Source organism: Bradysia coprophila, assembly GCF_014529535.1.
Source record: "Bradysia coprophila strain Holo2 chromosome X unlocalized genomic scaffold, BU_Bcop_v1 contig_766, whole genome shotgun sequence".
Classification (NCBI taxonomy): domain Eukaryota; kingdom Metazoa; phylum Arthropoda; class Insecta; order Diptera; family Sciaridae; genus Bradysia; species Bradysia coprophila.
Window position 1 is genome coordinate 56,535 of NW_023503369.1, and position 20,535 is coordinate 77,069.

The window sequence follows — 20,535 nt, forward strand, 5'->3', positions numbered from 1 at the left end:
TCGTAAAAAGATGAATTATTTAGGGACGAACTAAACGCCTTTTTTAAACACTGATGTGCAGGTGATTTCCTCTGACAATTGTTTTTCGATATTTTGGAAGAGAATTCGGTTCTTGCTGCACTTCTGAGTAAAATTGAGTCCTGGACAATATTACCACCCAAAACTAAACGATAATATCGCCCAGGACGATATTATCGTTTTGGACGATATTATCGTACAGAAAACGAAAATATCAATTAGATTTTCTAGAACGGTAATATCGTCCAGAAAACGATAATATCGTTTTTTGAACGATAATATCGACAAGAAAACGATACTATCGTCCAGGCAATATTTTAGAATTTTTCAATTTAGACGATATTATCGTCCTGGATGAAAATTTTTGGGCGATAATATCGTTTTTTTGGACGATAGTATCGTCTAAAAAACGATAATATCGATTTTGAGACTATACTATCGTCCAAAAAACGATATTATCGTTTTTTTGGACGATACTATCGTCTAAAAACGATATTATCGTTTTTTAGACAATAGTATCGTTTTTTAAACGATAGTATCGTCCAAAAAACGATAATATCGTTCCTGACGATATTGACGGTGTGGAAATGTCCCGCCACCTTCATTTAAGTATCGAAATTGGCCAGGAGATACCCTAGTTGAATTTTTGGAGAAATAGCCTTAAATTGGACAGTTTCGCAGGCAGTGTCGTCTGTTCCTTCAAAGCTAATAGTGAGTGTGAATCCTAGTCCTACGATTTATTTTTATTTAATCATAGATCTGTTTCTGCTTCTCCACTGTGTAAACAGGACAGTTTTTGAGAAAACATTTCCACGTAATTTTCAATAAATATTTTGGAAAAATGTAGGAAAATATGGGAAAATGTCTCTTCAAAAATACTCGGTAGGTAATATAATGAAAAATTCTGTAGCATTATTCACCTGAGTGCATAGACATAAAATATGTTTTCCATCATAAAAACAACCTACTTTATGCACAGCTATACATACATTCATTCCAACCACCCACCCTTATAATTTATAACGATGGATTATCGTGAAAAAAGAGTAGCTCATATGACAACGGTTGCACCAAACAAATGTTATGCCAGGTACAATACCTGTGATGTGCTTTCTTCTTTGTTTATTTCACTGTACAAAATTATGATAAACAACAATAATGAAAAGGGGAACGACGGCAATAATTCGAATTTTATTTGGTGAGACAAACAACATCTCGTTTAACCTTGTTTTCAAGTCTCTAAAATTCGAATCTTTTCATTTCCTAATCAATCCGGTTCAAGTGATTTTAACAAGTGGAAACATTATTACGAGAATTTGATAGACTCGATTACGAAGGAATTGGATTTTTATAAGGTGACTAACTGCCACACAACGATACGTTCATTGAACTTTGAATTGAATTCTAATGTCAAGCAATGATTTTAGACTGAGCACACCGTTCTACGAGCAGAAATCGGTGCCATTACATCACATAAAATCGAGCCTAGTTCAAATGAATGCGATAATGAATTGACAAAATACAAAAATGCATCTGAAGCAGTGGTTAAAAATCTGAAATCACAATTAGAACAACTGAGCCAAGTAGGTGCACAAACTGCTACCGTTTCTAAACTTTCTTTCAATATTAAAATTTTTTTCATTTTCTTTTCACACCTTGCCAAAATCCATCGACCATGTCGGTTCGATGTTTCGCTCTAAAAACATTTAATCATTTTTTAAACAAGCAAATATAACACACGTCCGCGAATTAGAGTGTAATAAAAACAAACAGAAGCTGTTAATCTCTTCTTAAGTATATGGCTGGATTATCAATTTTTTTTATGTTCAACACACAAATTCTTTATTTAATTGAGTGTGACCGCTCCTCTCTATGTTGAATGTCCAGAGTTGTCCTTGCATACGACTTTGATATCGAGTTTTAGTTGATTTTTCTTTTAATTATATTAATCGGGGATAGTTAAATTGTATATACCATCCGTGTAGGTGTCAATTTATGATTGCCTCGGTCAGTGTTATGTTTTGGAATAAGAAAAAAATTCTGATTTTTATTTTCATTTTATTTTCGTTTAACATTTTTCATAAAGATAGTTTTATAAATAACCCATGCACTTAATACTATAAAAACGACTTTCGATTCGGATGTAACAGCAAATATTTATGACTAACAGATAATGTGATATAGTTGCCAAAGGCAGTTAAATGTATTCGAATAGGTATGTACCCATGAGAATTAGATGGGCTGGTCAGATTTTTTGTTTTCTTAAACATGAACGTGCGTAAAATGTGTGCGATAGACGTGAGAACATTTGTCCAACAAAACTAAATTTGACATGCTTCCAGTATGAATGTTATTCACTCAAAGTCCCTGAACTAGACATCTTGTTCTGTAAAGTGTTTAATTGCTTCCCACCGAGAGGTGCTGCTTTTCTTGAATTTAGTCCATTAAATGGCATCCATTTAGTGCAAGAAACTTCGGAATATGCTTCTAAATTATTGGTTTTATGACGAGTGGGACTATGATGCTTCGTCGTTGTCGATAGCAGTTCCCACCCCTAGAATATATTCCGATAAAAAATTTTCTAGGTGGAACCCGAGGTAGTTTACCTTTATGGGTGGAACTAGTACTCGGACATAGAATTAAAATCTTGAAAATGACTTCTCGGTAGATACATTTCCCAGTGCTTGTTACCGGAAAAAAATTTCGTAAAAAAATTGGATACCGGGAAATAAAATATCGACGAGACAAAATAACTACTACCAAAATAACCCCGGTGAAAAAAAAGAGGACAAAACACTGATAATTACCCATAATACTTAGGGTCAGTCTCGAACTCGTTTTCTTAAAATTTAAAAGCGACGAGCTTTTTCATACTTTGCAGACGTCAATGGGGATATTCCCGCCCCTCGACCCTGCTTTTTTATTTTTTTTATTTCTTCACGGCCTGCCCTAAAAATAATAATTGTATTAATTATTAATTAATTATTAATTGTATTAATTGTAGTCGATATCCTCGAATATAGTCGATAGACTCGAAGACTATCGATAGACTCGAATATAGTCGATATCCTCGAATTCTGTCGATATCCTCGAATTTTGTCGATATACTGGTCATCTCATAGTAGATATACTCGAATATAGTCGATATACTCGAATATAGTCGATATCCTCGAATATAGTCGATATCCTCGAATATAGTCGATATCCTCGAATATAGTCAATATCCTCGAATATAGTCGATATAATCGAATATAGTCGATATAATCGAATATAGTCGATATCCTCGAATATAGTCGACATCCTCAAATATAGTCGATATCCTCGAATATAGTCGATATCCTCGAATATAGTCGATATCCTCGAATATAGTCGTTATCCTCGAATTCTGTCGATACACTAGAATATAGTCATATCCTCGAATATAGTCGATAGACTCGAATACTATCGATAGACTCGAATATAGTCGATATACTCGAATTCTGTCGATATCCTCGAATTTTGTCGATATACTGGTCATCTAATAGTAGATATACTCGAATATAGTCGATATACTCGAATATAGTCGATATCCTCGAATATAGTCGATATCCCCGAATATAGTCAATATCCTCGAATATAGTCGATATAATCGAATATAGTCGATATAATCGAATATAGTCGATATAATCGAATATAGTCGATATCCTCGAATATAGTCGATATCCTCGAATATAGTCGTTATCCTCGAATTCTGTCGATACACTAGAATATAGTCAAATCCTCGAATATAGTCGATATCCTCGAATATAGTCGATATCCTCGAATATAGTCGTTATCCTCGAATTCTGTCGATACACTAGAATATAGTCATATCCTCGAATATAGTCGATAGACTCGAATACTATCGATAGACTCGAATATAGTCGATATACTCGAATTCTGTCGATATCCTCGAATTTTGTCGATATACTGGTCATCTCATAGTAGATATACTCGAATATAGTCGATATACTCGAATATAGTCGATATCCTCGAATATAGTCGATATCCTCGAATATAGTCAATATCCTCGAATATAGTCGATATAATCGAATATAGTCGATATAATCGAATATAGTCGATATAATCGAATATAGTCGATATCCTCGAATATAGTCGATATCCTCGAATATAGTCGTTATCCTCGAATTCTGTCGATACACTAGAATATAGTCAAATCCTCGAATATAGTCGATATCCTCGAATATAGTCGATATCCTCGAATATAGTCGTTATCCTCGAATTCTGTCGATACACTAGAATATAGTCATATCCTCGAATATAGTCGATAGACTCGAATACTATAGATAGACTCGAATATAGTCGATATACTCGAATTCTGTCGATATCCTCGAATTTTGTCGATATACTGGTCATCTCATAGTAGATATACTCGAATATAGTCGATATACTCGAATATAGTCGATATCCTCGAATATAGTCGATATCCTCGAATATAGTCAATATCCTCGAATATAGTCGATATAATCGAATATAGTCGATATAATCGAATATAGTCGATATAATCGAATATAGTCGATATACTCGAATATAGTCGATATCCTCGAATATAGTCGTTATCCTCGAATTCTGTCGATACACTAGAATATAGTCATATCCTCGAATATAGTCGATATCCTCGAATATAGTCGATATCCTCGAATATAGTCGTTATCCTCGAATTCTGTCGATACACTAGAATATAGTCATATCCTCGAATATAGTCGATAGACTCGAATACTATCGATAGACTCGAATATAGTCGATATACTCGAATTCTGTCGATATCCTCGAATTTTGTCGATATACTGGTCATCTCATAGTAGATATACTCGAATATAGTCGATATCCTCGAATATAGTCGATATCCTCGAATATAGTCGATATCCTCAAATATAGTCAATATCCTCGAATATAGTCGATATAATCGAATATAGTCGATATCCTCGAATATAGTCGATATCCTCGAATATAGTCGTTATCCTCGAATTCTGTCGATACACTAGAATATAGTCATATCCTCGAATATAGTCATATCCTCGAATATAGTCATATCCTCGAATATAGTCGATAGACTCGAAGACTATCGATAGACTCGAATATAGTCGATATCCTCGAATTCTGTCGATATCCTCGAATTCTGTCGATATCCTCGAATTTTGTCGATATCCTCGAATTTTGTCGATATACTGGTCATCTCGTCATTTTTCCAATAATTTTTTTGACATTAGTTATTACTACAATTCGTTATTTTGGTGGGGTTATTTTGACCGAATACCCCAGGATACCACATTATTTCCATGTCCGCTAGCAGATAAGTACACCACAAAATTTAACTCATTCTATTGATGCTGTTCAATTCAAGTGAAAGGATGTGCGGTCAACCTCTTGAAGTTCACATTAAATTGAATAAATCAAAATATTTTCCTTTTTATTTTGTTTTCAGTGATAACAGAGTTCCACACAAATGTTATGGATGACACTGTCAATTATGCCTATCTTTATTCGAGTTATTTTTTCTCTCGAATTCTTGAAATATTAAAGAAAAATCCGAAAATATTTTTAGATTTATGTGCGATCAGAAGTACCATAAAAATATTATTAATTTTTCAATTTATTTGATCTCATTCGTTCACGCGTTACCCGCTTAATAGTGTTAAATCTAAATTTAGAATATTTGGATCAAAATAACCAAAGAAAAAAAAAATCAAAAATTCAAAAATTTTAAATTAAAAATGAAAATCGTCAACTAGGATGAATTTATGCATCAAATTTAAGGCGCCTTACCACACCGTCTGCATCGCCAGCATAAATTGTCGTGTAAGTAAATGTCTCAACCCCCTCTTCAGACTCCGGATCACCAACGATAACTGTGTGAATGGGTCCAATGCATAGAGCAGTTATGCGCTTCCCAACATCAATTGTTTCCACCACTGTCGGTTTTCTATCCAAATTTTTCCATCGCTTTACTTTTCCATCACTTCCAGCAGTAAACAAACTATCGTCCGTGGCACATATTCCATTGATAACTGTTTCATGGGCGTTCTGTTTAATCGTACGATACGACGGTGTTAAGCTGTTCTCAGTCCATTCAATCAAAATCGACTTACCTCTTCAGTCCATACAACTTCGAAAGGGAATCCGCTATTTACTATGTTGATACCCTTGCCGTCGCGTGTCAAAAATATCAAATAGTCCTGATGATTGTTGACCTTCGGACCGAATAAAATCATCGGATTGCGTCCAGGCATTGTCGCTTTTGTATTGTCTTCATCTTCTATGTCAGGTTTAAGATCGGTAAAAACAACATCCTTTTCACTACAAGTGTACAGATTATTTCCGTCAACAGCAATTGATTTCACCTTTAACAATTGAATAGTAAATTTGCGACAATTGTTTTCAACTTTCGATTGAACCTGTATTGTACCTCCCTCATCACGTTCAATTGGCAACTGACTTTATTGTTGTACCATCTGTTGATAATGCCTTTGTCATCACCTGAGTAAAGAAGATTGCCAACACAGAACAGAGCTGTAACACAATAGACAAATTGAGCCAATTGTCAGGTGTTAAAGAGGCGATATTTTCAATCACCTGTAACATCAGCCGCAACTGCCTGCACTAAAACATCATTGTTATTGCTTCGCCATGGGACACGGAAATATCTCAGACTTCCATCACGGCCACTAGTGTATAAATGGTTCTGTAAATTTGCTTCGAATGCGAGTACAGCGAAATCTTTATGAATGGGGATGTCCCGTTGAAATTGCAAGTCTTTACCCCACACCTAAAGACAATTGTTAGTTTTACACGTCATCGTGTCGTAAGTGATTGATGGAGGATGGAAATAATTAATTGATGGCCCTAACGAGACGCATTCACTAAATTTATTATTTGATTCACAAATATTTGTGGCTTACGTTAATAACTCCATCACTTCCCCCACTAAAAACATGGTCATTTACAAACAATAACGCGTTTATAACGCCGGCATGTTTGCCAGCCTCACCGACACTTAGAATTTCAGCAGACATTTTATTATCACTAATTGAAGCACTAAATTATTCAATTAATTTCTCAAAAATTGTAAAAAAAAAATAATTTGACTAAGCGTCGTCGTCGTTGGAAATAAAATCAATTTTCTAATTCAAAATTGAACGTTTTCCAATGTTGAGTTTACAAAAATTTCGTTCCGACTAAAGATTGCCAAGGATATGTGGTCGTATTTATAAATTTTTCTGGAGGGGCCCACGTAATCCTCGATTTTTTTTGGGATGACAAATCGAGATGATTATAGGTGAATATTTCTTTTTAATTTGTTTACATTTTTCAATTTTTGAAATTTTTCTGAGTTTATCTTATTTGATCTCTAAATATTATAACGATTTTTTTTTATTGCATATCATCTGCCCGTGAAGAGAGTTTAGTGTTAAGGTGATACGATAAAAAAATTGCGCGGGAATTTATCGGTACCGAAACTCTCCATATATTTCTTGACCATGTACTTGTATGGCACTTGAACAATATAAATTTCCCTTTTAACTACGTAACTGTTAGGCTGTTTTCCTGTGGCTAGAAAAATTTTCAACGTAGACTGTAAACAAATTTATTTTTCGTAGATGATTTTCAGTTAAACCATTGAGTTCATTTAGATTGACGAATTCACACACGCTTTAATTTTAATTGCGATTAGAATATGATAATTACAAAAAGAGGTTGAAGATCACCGCACGCAAAAAAAGGAAATTTCGGATGTACGTTCAAGACGTACAAAATCTACATTTTAGACGTACATTCTACGTACTAGACGTAGTGATGTACGCATAAAACGAAAAATGTACAGATAATACGTTAAATGTACTGATAACTCAACCATTGGTCTCATCGTCGAAATGTACGTTTTAGCCGTAGCATGATTTACGTTTAAGACGTAGGATGGTGTACATGTAAGACGTACAATAATATTATGTTTGGTGTTGATGTCAAAAGTTATATCTGAATTGTTTCACAAATTATTTAAAAGAACAATTCGATTTAAATATTCATTTCAATTAATTGTTGTATTGTCGTATTGCTCGTTTGGTTTCTAAGCTGTTGGATTGCTTTGAAACGACCAATGTTTTAAAAAAATTCGACGTAAAGATGTAACGCGATTTTAACGTTCATTTTAATATTACCGCGGAAAATCAATTTCTTGCCAATAGAACCATGAGAGTTCATCCAAGAAAAAGAGGTTCTTATAATGCGTAGGAAATGGAATTCTATTATTTAATTTTATCACGCGTATTTAATTTTGAACTGTGGCCTTTGATGAGACCATTATACTTTCACAAGTTTCTGATCGGATTCGGAGTTGCCATTGCCAATCAACAAGCCCAAATCCGACATCTAAAAAAAGTGATGATTGAATTCCGACTTGACAAGTGGATGCGTTGCGGCTAAAAAATCGGATCTATTTTTGATTAAAACCTTCAATCTCTTGGAGCCTAAAAAAATATAATTACTGCAACAACATCCGACCTTAACAACTCTAACTTACTCGAAAATTTCAGAACAAGAATACATATTTGGATTCGGTCTCACCAGTCATTATATTGGCTTAAAAGTACTCAGATTTTCTAGCTCAATAGGTTTGTTCCAAATAACTGTAAACGCGAACTTTGACAACCCGAACCACGACGATTTCATCCATAGACGACATAACCTTGGCTTTTCGCTGAAATTTTAAGGCCCCGTATATATAGTGACAGCTCATTTTTCATGAGCAATTGTTTAGGTTCTGTTGTCTATGGATGAAATTTGACAATTCGTATGGCCTTGGAACAGATCTATAGCTACAATTGCATAATAAAATGTACAAATCTACCGAGAATCCTATGATCATGTGTTCTAGATGAACTGTACATTATATTTTTAAAGGAACATGTGGCGAAAATTTCATAAATTATCAATAATCAGTTCAATTCACGCCCAGTGACAATGTTTTTTTTTTTTTTTTCATTCGCGTTTGAGAAACCCAGCACTTTGTTTTATATAAAGTAATCGATCTCACATCTGTAAAGTGGGCAAAGGACGAAATATAGTAACATTATTTCTAGAAAAATTAAAAAAAAGCGAAATTTCCAATATACGTTTTATTCGTACATTGTACTGATAACTCAACCATTGGTCTCATCGTCGAAATGTACGTTTTATCCGTACGACTTTTTTTTTTGCGTGCGGTCCTAAGTTAAGGGGAATGTGAACAATATGAAATTGACTTTACATTACTATAGCTGTGTATCGTTCAGTAGAGTTAAATTAATCTAAAGGTCACTAATTACAAAATCTCGAAAACGAAACTTGAAGCCTTGAGCTAAGACTTAACAAGCCATCTGATTTAGCGAACCCAAAACTGCAATGAATTCGATGAAATGGGAAACAAAATAAACATATCAATGACGACACTTAGTTGACATCACTAATTTTAACACGTGTCGAGATTTTATATGCTATTCTGCTGAACGTAGCAGCTCGGAAGAGTGAACGAGGTGTTTTATGATTCATACAATATTGTGTCGCAGCACTTTTTTCATTTTTTTTTTTAAATCGGCTATAGAAATAAGCTGTTCAAATGGTTTGCATTCTACGGCCAAGATAATTTTCATTTAAAGTTTCGGCACGGGGGAAGAAAACATTTTCTGTACTATTTCAGCATTACATAGGCCAGAAAAACCAAACCATCTGCTGCATTGTTGTTGCATAAATATTAATGAAATTACTCAGAACTGTTGAAAAGTTGTTGAACAAATGTTTTTACGGAAAATGGAAAATTGTTTTTCCAGTCGGAAAAGCTTTTATATGAAGACCTTTAAAGTCGAAATACTCCGAAACTACAATATCATTTTGAAAAATTTCTTCTGTTCTGGAACGTATGGCTCATTAGCTCATCAGTCATTATTCATAAGAGAACTTTTTTTTGGGAGATTCAGAATGGAGTCGGTTAGATGTTTTCCATTACGGATATATTCGACTTTAAAGGTTTTCATATAAATGGCTTTTTCGGCTTGAAAAACAATTTTTCATTTTCCGGAAAAAATATTTGTTCCACAAATTTTCATGATAAACAACATGGAACAGAGAGAAGTCTTAAAAAAAACTTGAGCTCCCTGAAGCCATTTTTTCGACACAAGGACCAAAGATCTTCAAAATGAATATAAAAACTCAAACAATGTGTTACGTTAAATGTTGCTTGAATTATATATTTGCGAGGAGCCCAATTACAGATGAAACTGCTAATGCCTCAAAAGGAAGTCTTTCAAAACATTGTCAATAAACTGCACATCTGTTGGATTTGTTCCTGGTCCGCCGGCCCAATGACCCCATATGGACGGTATTGCTACAAACTTTGCATTTGGCATTAATTTCACTTCCACTTGACTATCTTCTGGTGGGAAATACAGGTCATGCGATCCCGGCATTACAATGGCTCGTGCAGTGATGGCATTTAATGCTTTTTCAAAATTGTAATTGTAAAGTTCATTAGCCGAAATGTCACCATGTTGCCAGGTCCACAATTGACATAGTAAATTGTTTGCATCTTTTTTCAGAAAATAACCCTCCCAGAAACCGACCAAAAAGTCTTCCAAACTTCCGAAGCCTAGGTCTGTTTCATAAATCTTTTCCCTATAGAAAGCTTGCGAAAATCCCCATCCAGCATATACTCTGGCAAATGCACGCAAACCCTTAGTCGGTGGGTACTTGTACCATCCGTCGGTAAATGCTGAGTCAGCCATTAGTGCACTTTTTGGTCCTTCTAAAAATACTACATTGTGAAGCGATGTTTTGGCACTGCCACAGAACGGTACTATAGACTTAACCAGATCGGGAAACTGAGCTGCCCATTGAAATGATTGTTGCGCACCCATAGACCAACCCAACACACATTCCACCTCTTTTATATTTAAATATTCCGTCAACACTTTGTGTTGAGCTTTGATATTGTCATAAAGCGTAACATTAGGAAATCGTGGTCCATTGTACGGTTCCGGCTGATTGGATGGACTTGAGGATAGGCCGTTTCCGAACATATTAAAAATGACAATGAAATATTTGCTTGGATTCAGTGTTTTGTCGCCGCCAATAAGCCACTCTATATAGAAAATGAATCTGTGAACATCATTTCGTGTAAAATTGTGAAAGATATTTCTTTTACCATTGTCTTCGTGTGTACCAGAGTACCAAGTAGGAAAAACGATACATGGATTGTTAGGTGATCCAAATATCTTCGCTACAATCCTAGCAGATTTCAGTGTCATGCCAGACTGTAGCTTCAGATCGCCGATATCAAAAATTTTCACTTCACCTCTCACTTGATCATTGTTTGTGTCGGAATTCTCCATGATTTAAGTAACTTAACTTAACGACTGTGTTTTTTGTTGTGATAATGCTTTATCGGTTGGATAGAAACTAAACTGTGTTGAGTTGCTTCTACGCAAACATTTTATACCAAATCAGCAATCAGACTCAAATAAATTTGCCTCCAGTTTTATCAGTTGTTGTTGTTATTCACTAATCTTATCTGTCTTATAAAGTTGAATTGAAGATCATTCAGTTTGCGGTGTAAAATAGGGTGCTTCGTTATACTAAATAAATCAGTAGCAGAGCTGACTTCGTAAGATTGCTGTCTATAACAGATTATGGGTCATTTCTGGAAGATGTAACGGATAACAAATTACGCAGGTCGTGGAACACAGTGTAATTGGCTGAGCCGAATTAAAACTTCTTACTAAATCTTAGCATGAGAACATAGTTGATTACCTAGGCCGTGCATACCAAAAACCACGAAATGATAGAATGTTTTATACGTACGTTAGATTAAAAGAACCAAATTACAGATAGGGTCGCGGTTTTGTTTGATAACTAATGTCTGAGATAAATGAAACGACCAGTTTCAATGCTGATAAAGAACAAACTGAATTTTATTATATGAGATGATGTGTAAGTACAAGTACATAGAATATCCACAGAAGGTGGATGAACAATAGGAAACATAGTCCAGTTGAATGTTGCATATCGACACCCCCACTTAATTTAAATTCCAAAAATCTAGTAGTTTCATAAATTCACTTGATAATTTTGTAATTTAGATTATTTACTTCAATTGGCAAAAATAATAGAAAAACGAGCCATCAGAACAGTCGGAGCGTTTGCTGCGACTGAGCCCCGTACGAACCCGTATATCTATTGCGTACGTGACCCTAGTGCGTCTGTCACCCTACTTTGACCGTAGACCTATTGCACCCGTAAACGTAGTTGAAATCAAATTATTATGAAATGTGTACATCTTAGAAATTGCGCATAGCGCAATTACGAAGCCCCGTACGACGTTCCTTTCAAATGAAACAAAAATTTCAAATCGCCCTAAAATTTTATTTTATTGAGTATAAATACACATAGGGCCTAGTATTGGCCTCAGTCCGAGGATCCAAATTTATTTTTTTTTCAACTTCATTCTATTCGGCCTTTGATTACCTTCCAAATGAAACAAAAATTACGAAAAGCGGATGAAATTTGCTCGAGTTATATGTAAAATACACATAGGGCCCTAGTAGAGGCCTTAGTCCAACGACCCAAATTTTGATTTTTTTCAACAACATTCTATTCGATGTTCAACTACCTTTTAAATGAAAAAAAAATTAGGAAAATCGGATGAAATTTACTCGAGTTATATGCAAAATACACTTAGGGCCGAGTAGCGGCCTTAGTCCCAGGACCCAAATTTATTTATTTTTTCAACAACATTCTATTCGGTGTTCGATTACCTTTCAAATGAAACAAAATTTAGGAAAATCGGATCAAATTTACTCGAGTTATATGCAAAACACACTTAGGGCCGTGGAGCGGCCTTAGTCCAAGGACACAAATTTTAAATTTTTTTCCACAACATTCTATTCTGTGTTCAATTACATTTTAAATGAAACAAAAATTAGGAAAAAGGGATGAAATTTACTTGAGTTATATGCAAAATACACTTAGGGCCGAGTAGCGGCCTTAATCCAAGGACCCAAATTTATTATTTTTTTCAACAACATTCTATTCGGCCTTTGATTACCCTCCAAATGAAACAAAAATTACGAAAAACGGATGAAATATACTCGAGTTATATGTGAAATACACATAGGGCCCTAGTAGCGGCCTTAGGCCAAGGACCCAAATTTAATTTTTTTTCAACAACATTCTATTCGGCATTCGATTACCTTCCAAATCAAACAAAAATTACGAAAAACGAATGAAATTTACTCGAGTTCTATGTAAAATACACATAGGGCCCTAGTAGCATTTCACTTCTAAGGCCCTAACTCACGGTCCACTCACCCGATTTAAAAAAACTTTTTTTTCCTGGATCGGTATCAACATTACCTATCTTTTGCCGTTTCATTTGCATTTCCATCGTTTATTTTGCCGTAAATATCCCCAAAAGACCTTAAAGCACTTAGGCGGCCCTAACTCACGAAGGGCCGACCAAAATATGCCCATCTTCGAACTTACCCTCACTATTTTGACTATCTTTTTGATAGTTTTTTGAAATCGGATTTGATTTACTCAAGATATCGACGTGACGGACAGACAGACGGACAGACAAAATTTTTATTGCGGATTCGTCATCTATGAACATAGGCAAACACTTTGCCCTTACCGTCTGCTTCGAATTCCATCAATTACACACGGCATCGTAATCCTATAAGCCCCTTTGTACTTCGTACGGGGCTAAAAAGCAAATTAAAATTACGAAAAAATGTCCCAAAAATGGACAGAAATCGGTCGGTACGTGATTTACAAAAACGGTTCGATCTTCCAACTTGTCACGGATAAAATGATGCCGAATGTCGATGTGTTTCGATCTTTGCCTGTATCCATCGCATTCCGCCAAATCAATTGCACTTCGATTGTCACACAGAATTTGACAAGGATTTCCAAATTTCGGATCCAATTCTCCACCAAACTGTTTGAGCCAGATAGCCTCCTGCACACAAGCGGACAATGCCATGTATTCGGCCTCAGTCGATGACAGAGCAATTGTCGGCTGTAGTTTACTGAACCATGATATCGCGCCACTTGCCAGTGTAAACACATGACCACTGCATGATCTACGTTTGTCAATGTCCGATGCCCAATCCGAATCTGTGTAACCAACCAATTTTGTATCTCCAGTGTCAGAGTATCGTAATTTAAAATCGACAGTTCCCTTTACGTATCGAAGAATGCGTTTCACCGCCATCCAGTGCGATTTTCGATGGTTGATATTGAATCGACTTACGCTGTTGACTGCAAATGCGATGTCTGGTCTGGTTCCTTGCACCAAATACAGCAGACACCCTACGAGCTCTTGATAAGGAACGGTTCCAGTGATAAATTCGTTTTCCTTTCCGTCTGTTGCATTCAATGTTGTCCATTGGTGTTGACACAGCATTGCAATCTTCCATCCCGAATCGCTTAAGAATTTCATTGATGAATGCAGATTGGTCCAATCCAATTCCATCCTCCATGTATGTGATACTAATACCAACACAACTTTTCGCTCGTCCCATGTCTTTCATTTTGAATGACGAGCTCAATGATCGCTTCAATTCATTTAGTGTGGTTTCGTCTTTCCAATAAATGAAAATGTCATCAACCCAATTAGCCAACATTAGGTCCAACTTTTCAGTGACGAAAACGCACGGATCCATTTTACATTGCTTCAGCCCAAATGACTTCAGAGCCTTCATCAACTTTAAGTTCCAAACTCTCCCGGATTGTTTCAAACCATTGATTGCCCGATTCAGCTTGCACACACGATTCGTACCAGCATTGTCACCATCCGGTTGTTCTAGATAAATCTCTTCATTTAAATCGCCTTGCATGAATGCAGTCACTGCGTCCATTTGATCAATTTTTAACTTCATTTTGACGGCCAGAGCAAACAAAAAACGCAATGATGTGTGCCGAACAACCGGCGAATACGTTTCCACATAATCGATTCCATATCGCTGCGAGCAACCTTTAGCCACCAGTCTTGCTTTGTAACGAACTATGTTGCCTTCATGATTTCGTTTAATTTTAAAAACCCACATCGACTTGACTGGTTTCCTTCCAGGCGGTAATTCTACTAAGTTCCACGTTTGATTTTCGTTCAGCGAATTAATTTCGTCTTTCATCGATTCATTCCAAAAATTTGCATCACTTCGCGACATAGCCTCTTTCACGGAATTAGGCTCCAACTCGCAAGGAAAATTTCGCACCTCGTTGAACTGCCTTGAAAAACAAGTTGTTTCATTCATGTCATCGGAATCTGGAACATAATCTGGATCTGCCCTTGTATTGTCAGCTTCGGAAACAGACTTTGTTTAGTAACTTTTAGCGACAGATTCTATACAATGCGCCCCAGCAAATTAAAAATCTATAGATTAGATGGTGAAAAGAAGTTTTAAACATTTTTAGCAGATTAAGATTCCTTTTCCTATGTTAAGGCTGTAATAAGTTAGAATAAACTTCTAATATATTAGCATTAAAATGGGACCGAAAATTCTGGGATATCTTCCGAGAGCGAGAATTGAAGGATTTTCATTGATTTTTCAAGCGTTTTTCGGTTCCCTTCTGAATTTTTTGAATTATCAAAGTGGTGGCATACTGGCTCCTCAAGTTCCAGGTCCATTAAATTCTCAGGAAAAGAACTCAAGAATTTTTAGTTTTCTGAAGGTTTTGCTGGGTACCCTTTTGGAATTTCGGGATTATTGAGGTGGTGATACATGTAATGAAGGACAAGAAACTATTTAGTTGGCGCAACCCACAAAATGACGGATTAATCATAAATCTGTCTATTTTAGTGAGCCATAACATGACCGTTCAGACAAATAACAAAGAAGGACAAAATAGTATGTTGTGTTACAAGTATTGTAATGTTGATTTTTTCAGCACTAGACCCAAGTTTTCCAAAATTGGGTCGTGTGCTGAAAAAATCTCATTACAATATGTGTAACACATCATGCTTTGTGCCAACCGAGAAATGAAATAGACAAATGTCCAAAAGATCATAATTTTCATGGTAAACAATCACTCTTCAAATTTGATCGATCACATTGCTTTGCATTTTCTAAAACGAATGCTGTAATAACTCATACAAATTAGATTACAACACTGCTTTGAGTGTTGAAATATCCCATCAAACGGGTGCTGAAATAAGTCACTTTACAACTCTAAAATGAGTGCTGAAAAGAGTCGTATTTCAATTCTCGGTGGCACAAAGGGTTCTTTCATGTTTCTTTTTGGGTCCTACATCAAATGCCATTGTGACACCGAGAATTGAAATACGACTATTTTCAGCACTCATTTTAGTGTTGTAAAGTGACTTATTTCAGCACCCGTTTGATGTGATATTACAACACTCAAAGCAGTGTTGATATGGAATTTGTATGAGTTGTTACAGCATTCGTTTGAGAAAATGCAAAGCAATTTGATAGATCAAATTTGAAGAGTGATTGTTTACAATGAAAATTATGATTTTTTGTGCTCTTGTCTATTTTAATTCTCGGTTGGCACAAAGCATGATGTGTTACACATATTGTAATAAGATTTTTTCAGCACACGACCCAAGTTTTCCTTACGAGCGGAGCGAGTTGTAACACAACTAACTATTCTAGCATCAATGTTATGACGTCATTTTCAAAAAAACTTTACACGCAGATTGAATATAAATATTTCGTTACAAAATAATTACCGAGCCCCTTACACTTACACTACGTTATTTTAGACAACAATAGTCAACATCACCTTTAGCATTTCATTGCGCAGTGTACAGCAACAACTATTAACAGAACTTTCATTTCAATGTACAATAGGAACAACGCAGTCTATACACGTTATGGAATACATCGCAAAAGATTATATCGCATTTGGAGTTGGAAATAAACGAGAAAAATAAAATCATTAAAGATCCGACACTTATTGAAGAGGTATGTTGGAGCTGAGGGTCTTTTTTTGTTGTTGATATGAAGCGCAAGATTTCGATGTTTTGTTTCTAGTTGAAACAGCAGCTCAAAATTTCACAAGAAAATTTTGCAGCAAAGAAAAGCAAAATGAAAACTGAGTTGGAAAAAGAGAGGGAAATTAAATTGTGTCTAATAAAGAATTATAAAAATTCCGAGGAAAAGTTCAAATTATTGGAACAGAAATACAGCGGTAAACAATCGTCGATTATTATCAACGATTCATCAATGAATACAAATGAGCTTATCCTATCTTTTCAGTTCTTTTAGCCGAAAAGCCCAGATATATTAAACACATCACAATACTCGAACAGCAGTTGCATTCTCTGAAGTCATCGAACGTGGAACTTCAAAGTTCTAAAACTGATTTAGAAAAACGATTATCAGAATCATTATGTACAGTCCGAGATTCCATTAAAAGAGAACAGGAGGCATTAGCGAAGGTTCAGGAGCTTCTTAACATAACCGATTTAGCTATTGCCGAGAAGAATGCTACTCTGTTGCGAGAAAAAGACATTCGGGGTGTGTACTATATCCCTTAAATAACATAAATTGTGCCGAAACGATACTTTTTAACGCAGATGACTGTGACCATTTAACATCAAGCATTGCTGAAGTATTCGAAGAAGCGGCAAATAAAGTAGAGAAAGAAAGAACGGAAACAGAAAAACGACATATGGACAGCGTGAAACAGTTCGAGGAAATCATTGCTAGGGTAAATTGTAGATTAAGCTTCTCTTCTCTCAAATTTTCGGCCAGTCATCTGGGTCTGAACGGAGGGAGATTAACACATACACTCTAATTTCGAATTGGAAATATTTAAGTTTGTTTATAGGTCGGCGGTTGTAATAGTATTTTACATGCTAAGTACGTCGAAAACAGTACTTTTCATGTTTTAATCACTACTTTCGACACTAATGATGGAATAGTACTTTACATAACTAGATAAAAAATGTAATGTCTCGTTCTCGTATGTTCCTTTCCCTCTGCTTCGACTCGGATGAACAAAATTCACACGAAACTCTACTTTTCATTTTTTAATGCTTAACGCTATCTTGTAAAATTTAATGTTCATTTCTTGTGTGCTTCAGTTGTCATGTTTTACGATTTTCCTTTGTTTAATCTTTCCAACGATTTCCTTCTCCAGATGAAAGTTACACAGACTCAAATATCGCATAACTATTCAATCGCTCAACAGAAAAACCAACTACTTGAATCCAAACTGAAAGAGTCAGAAGAAACAAATTCGAAATTAGATGCGGACCTGCAAGTAGCTTCATTGCAAATTGTATGTTCGTTGAAGTTTTAACATTTGTCTAGGTCAGATCCTTTAATATTTTGTAATTCTTGTAGGTGGACCTGGAAATGAAACTCCAAGCAGCAGAGAAAGTAAATAGAAACGAAAAAGAAGCCAACAAGTAAAGTTGAATGCGTTAGGCTAAATAAAACCATTCTTTCGAACTTTCGACTATTTTCAGAATTTTAGAGAAAAGGACACAAGAATTTCAAGACTTCCTTGACAAAAAGAAGCGGTTAAATGAGAGGTATTTGCATTGCGACGATGCAGTTTGCATTTTTTTTTCTAAATCTGAGAGCACACATGCATATTTATTAAGCATTAAAACCTTGGAGAGGCGAATTTGTGAGAGGTTTTTATGCGTTCTCACAGTTTGAAACCTTAAGAGTGATATCGCCAAGACTTCAGGTGATTGGGGAACAAGCCGACTCCGATTTTAATGAGTGATAGCTCGTTGGATTCGTCTTTCAATTCTAGGAAACACGTATCTTTCACTTTTTCTAAAAAAAAATTGTTTTCTGTGAAAAGTGTTCAAAAGTGATCACATGTCAGAGAGTACCGAAAACAGTTTTTCGGCAATAACTCCAGAAAAAATTATTTTAAATTGTTGTAATGTTGTACGATTGTCGGCCTTGGAAAGACCTACAGGTAGAGTATACGCACTGCTTGGTGCTAGTTGATCCACGAGAGCTATGACTTAAAATATAGTGAATGTTCGGAGAGTACTGCTTCTCTGCAGCTTCGTTGTTCCATGGAACTAAGTATGGGGTGTTGTAGCTGGCCTCACCCACTATCGTTCCACACATAAATGAGCCCAGTACTTTTGTGCTGCAAGCCCACAGAAGTGTTCTTCTTTCTGAGGGCTCTACAGCTGGAACAGCATCTGGAACGGTACTATGGCAGTCATTCTTTATCGTCTACTATTCCCTTACCGTATACGCTTCACTTTGACTCGAATATAGGTCGTTACAACATGTCCAGCGTTAGTAATTCTTGTGAAATATTATTAAATTTTTCTCGGAGGATTTTAATCAAATAAAGTGTTAGCGTATAGCAAATGACCTCAGGACTCCGGAACAGTAGTTAGTTTTTCAATTGGACCAATATTTGCTAAGCGACAGAAGTTTGGAAAAACGATATGATCAAGTGGGAGCAAACGGTTTGCCAAACTCCTGTCACGTAGCAAATATTGGTCCGATTGAAAAACTAACTACTGTTCCGGAGTCCTGAGGGTGTCGGGGAATCTCGCACACGCGATCATAGTATGCGTCCTTTTACGACATGTAACGAAAAGTCATGACTGTGCGAGATTCACCACTTAGAGGTGAATCTCGCACACCATGAATTTCGCACACCATGCGAGATTACCCTACCCCGTCCTGAGGTCATTTGCTATACGCTAACACTTTATTTGACTAAAATCCTCCGAGAAAAATTTGATAATTTTTCTCTTGATATTACTAACATTGGATCTGATATATTCGTGACATATCGAAGCGTTTTTCTATTGATAAGGTAAAAGAATAGTAGACGATAAAGAATGACTGCCATAGTACCGTTCCAGATGCTGTTCCAGCTGTAGAGCCCTCAGAAAGAAGAAAAAAATCTGCATTTTGGCACCAACTTTTTTTCTAAGACTTCTGTGGGCTTGCAGCACAAAAGTACTGGGCTCATTTATGTGTGGAACGATAGTGGGTGAGGCCAGCTACAACACCCCATACTTAGTTCCGTGGAACAACGAAGCTGCAGAGAAGCAGTACTCTCCGAACATTCAAAATATTTTAAGTCATAGCTCTCGTGGATCAACTAGCACCAAGCAGTGCGTATACTCTATCTGTAGGTCTTTCCAAGGCCGACAATCGTACAACATTACAAAAATTTAAAATAATTTTTTCTTGAGTTATTGCCGAAAAACTGTTGTCGGTACTCTCTGACTTGTGATCACTTTTGAACACTTTTCACAGAAAACAATTTTTTTTTAGAAAAAGTGAAAGATACGTGTTTCCTAGAATTGAAAGACGAATCCAACGAGCTATCACTCATTAAAATCGGAGTCGGCTTGTTCCCCAATCACCTGAAGTCTTGGCGATATGACTCTTAACCATTAGGGTGGGTCGTATTTTAAAATTGTTTTTATTAATATTATGTCAACGAAGATGTAGATCATCAACGTCTTATGTATTTATCTCCTCTCTT

The 20,535-nt window shown here is 35.9% G+C and overlaps 3 protein-coding genes across 3 annotated transcripts; 1 reads left to right on the top strand and 2 right to left on the bottom strand.

Annotated features, from left to right (window-relative positions):
• Positions 1-1,027: 1,027 nt before the first annotated feature.
• Positions 1,028-18,684, top strand: LOC119070308 (uncharacterized protein PFB0145c-like; the record flags this gene model as incomplete). Its single annotated transcript, XM_037174575.1, has 10 exons — positions 1,028-1,216; positions 1,301-1,373; positions 1,446-1,601; positions 16,896-17,009; positions 17,079-17,235; positions 17,304-17,564; positions 17,624-17,757; positions 18,190-18,330; positions 18,396-18,460; positions 18,521-18,684. Coding segments are annotated over exons 1-10 (1,438 nt in total), but the record flags the coding sequence as incomplete, so codon positions are not given.
• Positions 5,161-7,241, bottom strand: LOC119070313. The gene is made up of 5 exons (XM_037174579.1): positions 6,957-7,241; positions 6,631-6,823; positions 6,464-6,567; positions 6,147-6,398; positions 5,161-6,081 (listed from the first exon to the last, which is right to left on the bottom strand). Exons 1-5 carry the CDS (start codon positions 7,068-7,070, stop codon positions 5,797-5,799), a joined length of 948 nt encoding a protein of 315 aa, XP_037030474.1. The 5' UTR covers positions 7,071-7,241; the 3' UTR covers positions 5,161-5,796.
• On the bottom strand, positions 10,252-11,508 carry LOC119070312 (homoserine O-acetyltransferase-like). The gene is made up of 2 exons (XM_037174578.1): positions 11,231-11,508; positions 10,252-11,167 (listed from the first exon to the last, which is right to left on the bottom strand). Exons 1-2 carry the CDS (start codon positions 11,415-11,417, stop codon positions 10,311-10,313), a joined length of 1,044 nt encoding a protein of 347 aa, XP_037030473.1. The 5' UTR covers positions 11,418-11,508; the 3' UTR covers positions 10,252-10,310.
• Positions 18,685-20,535: the final 1,851 nt, after the last annotated feature.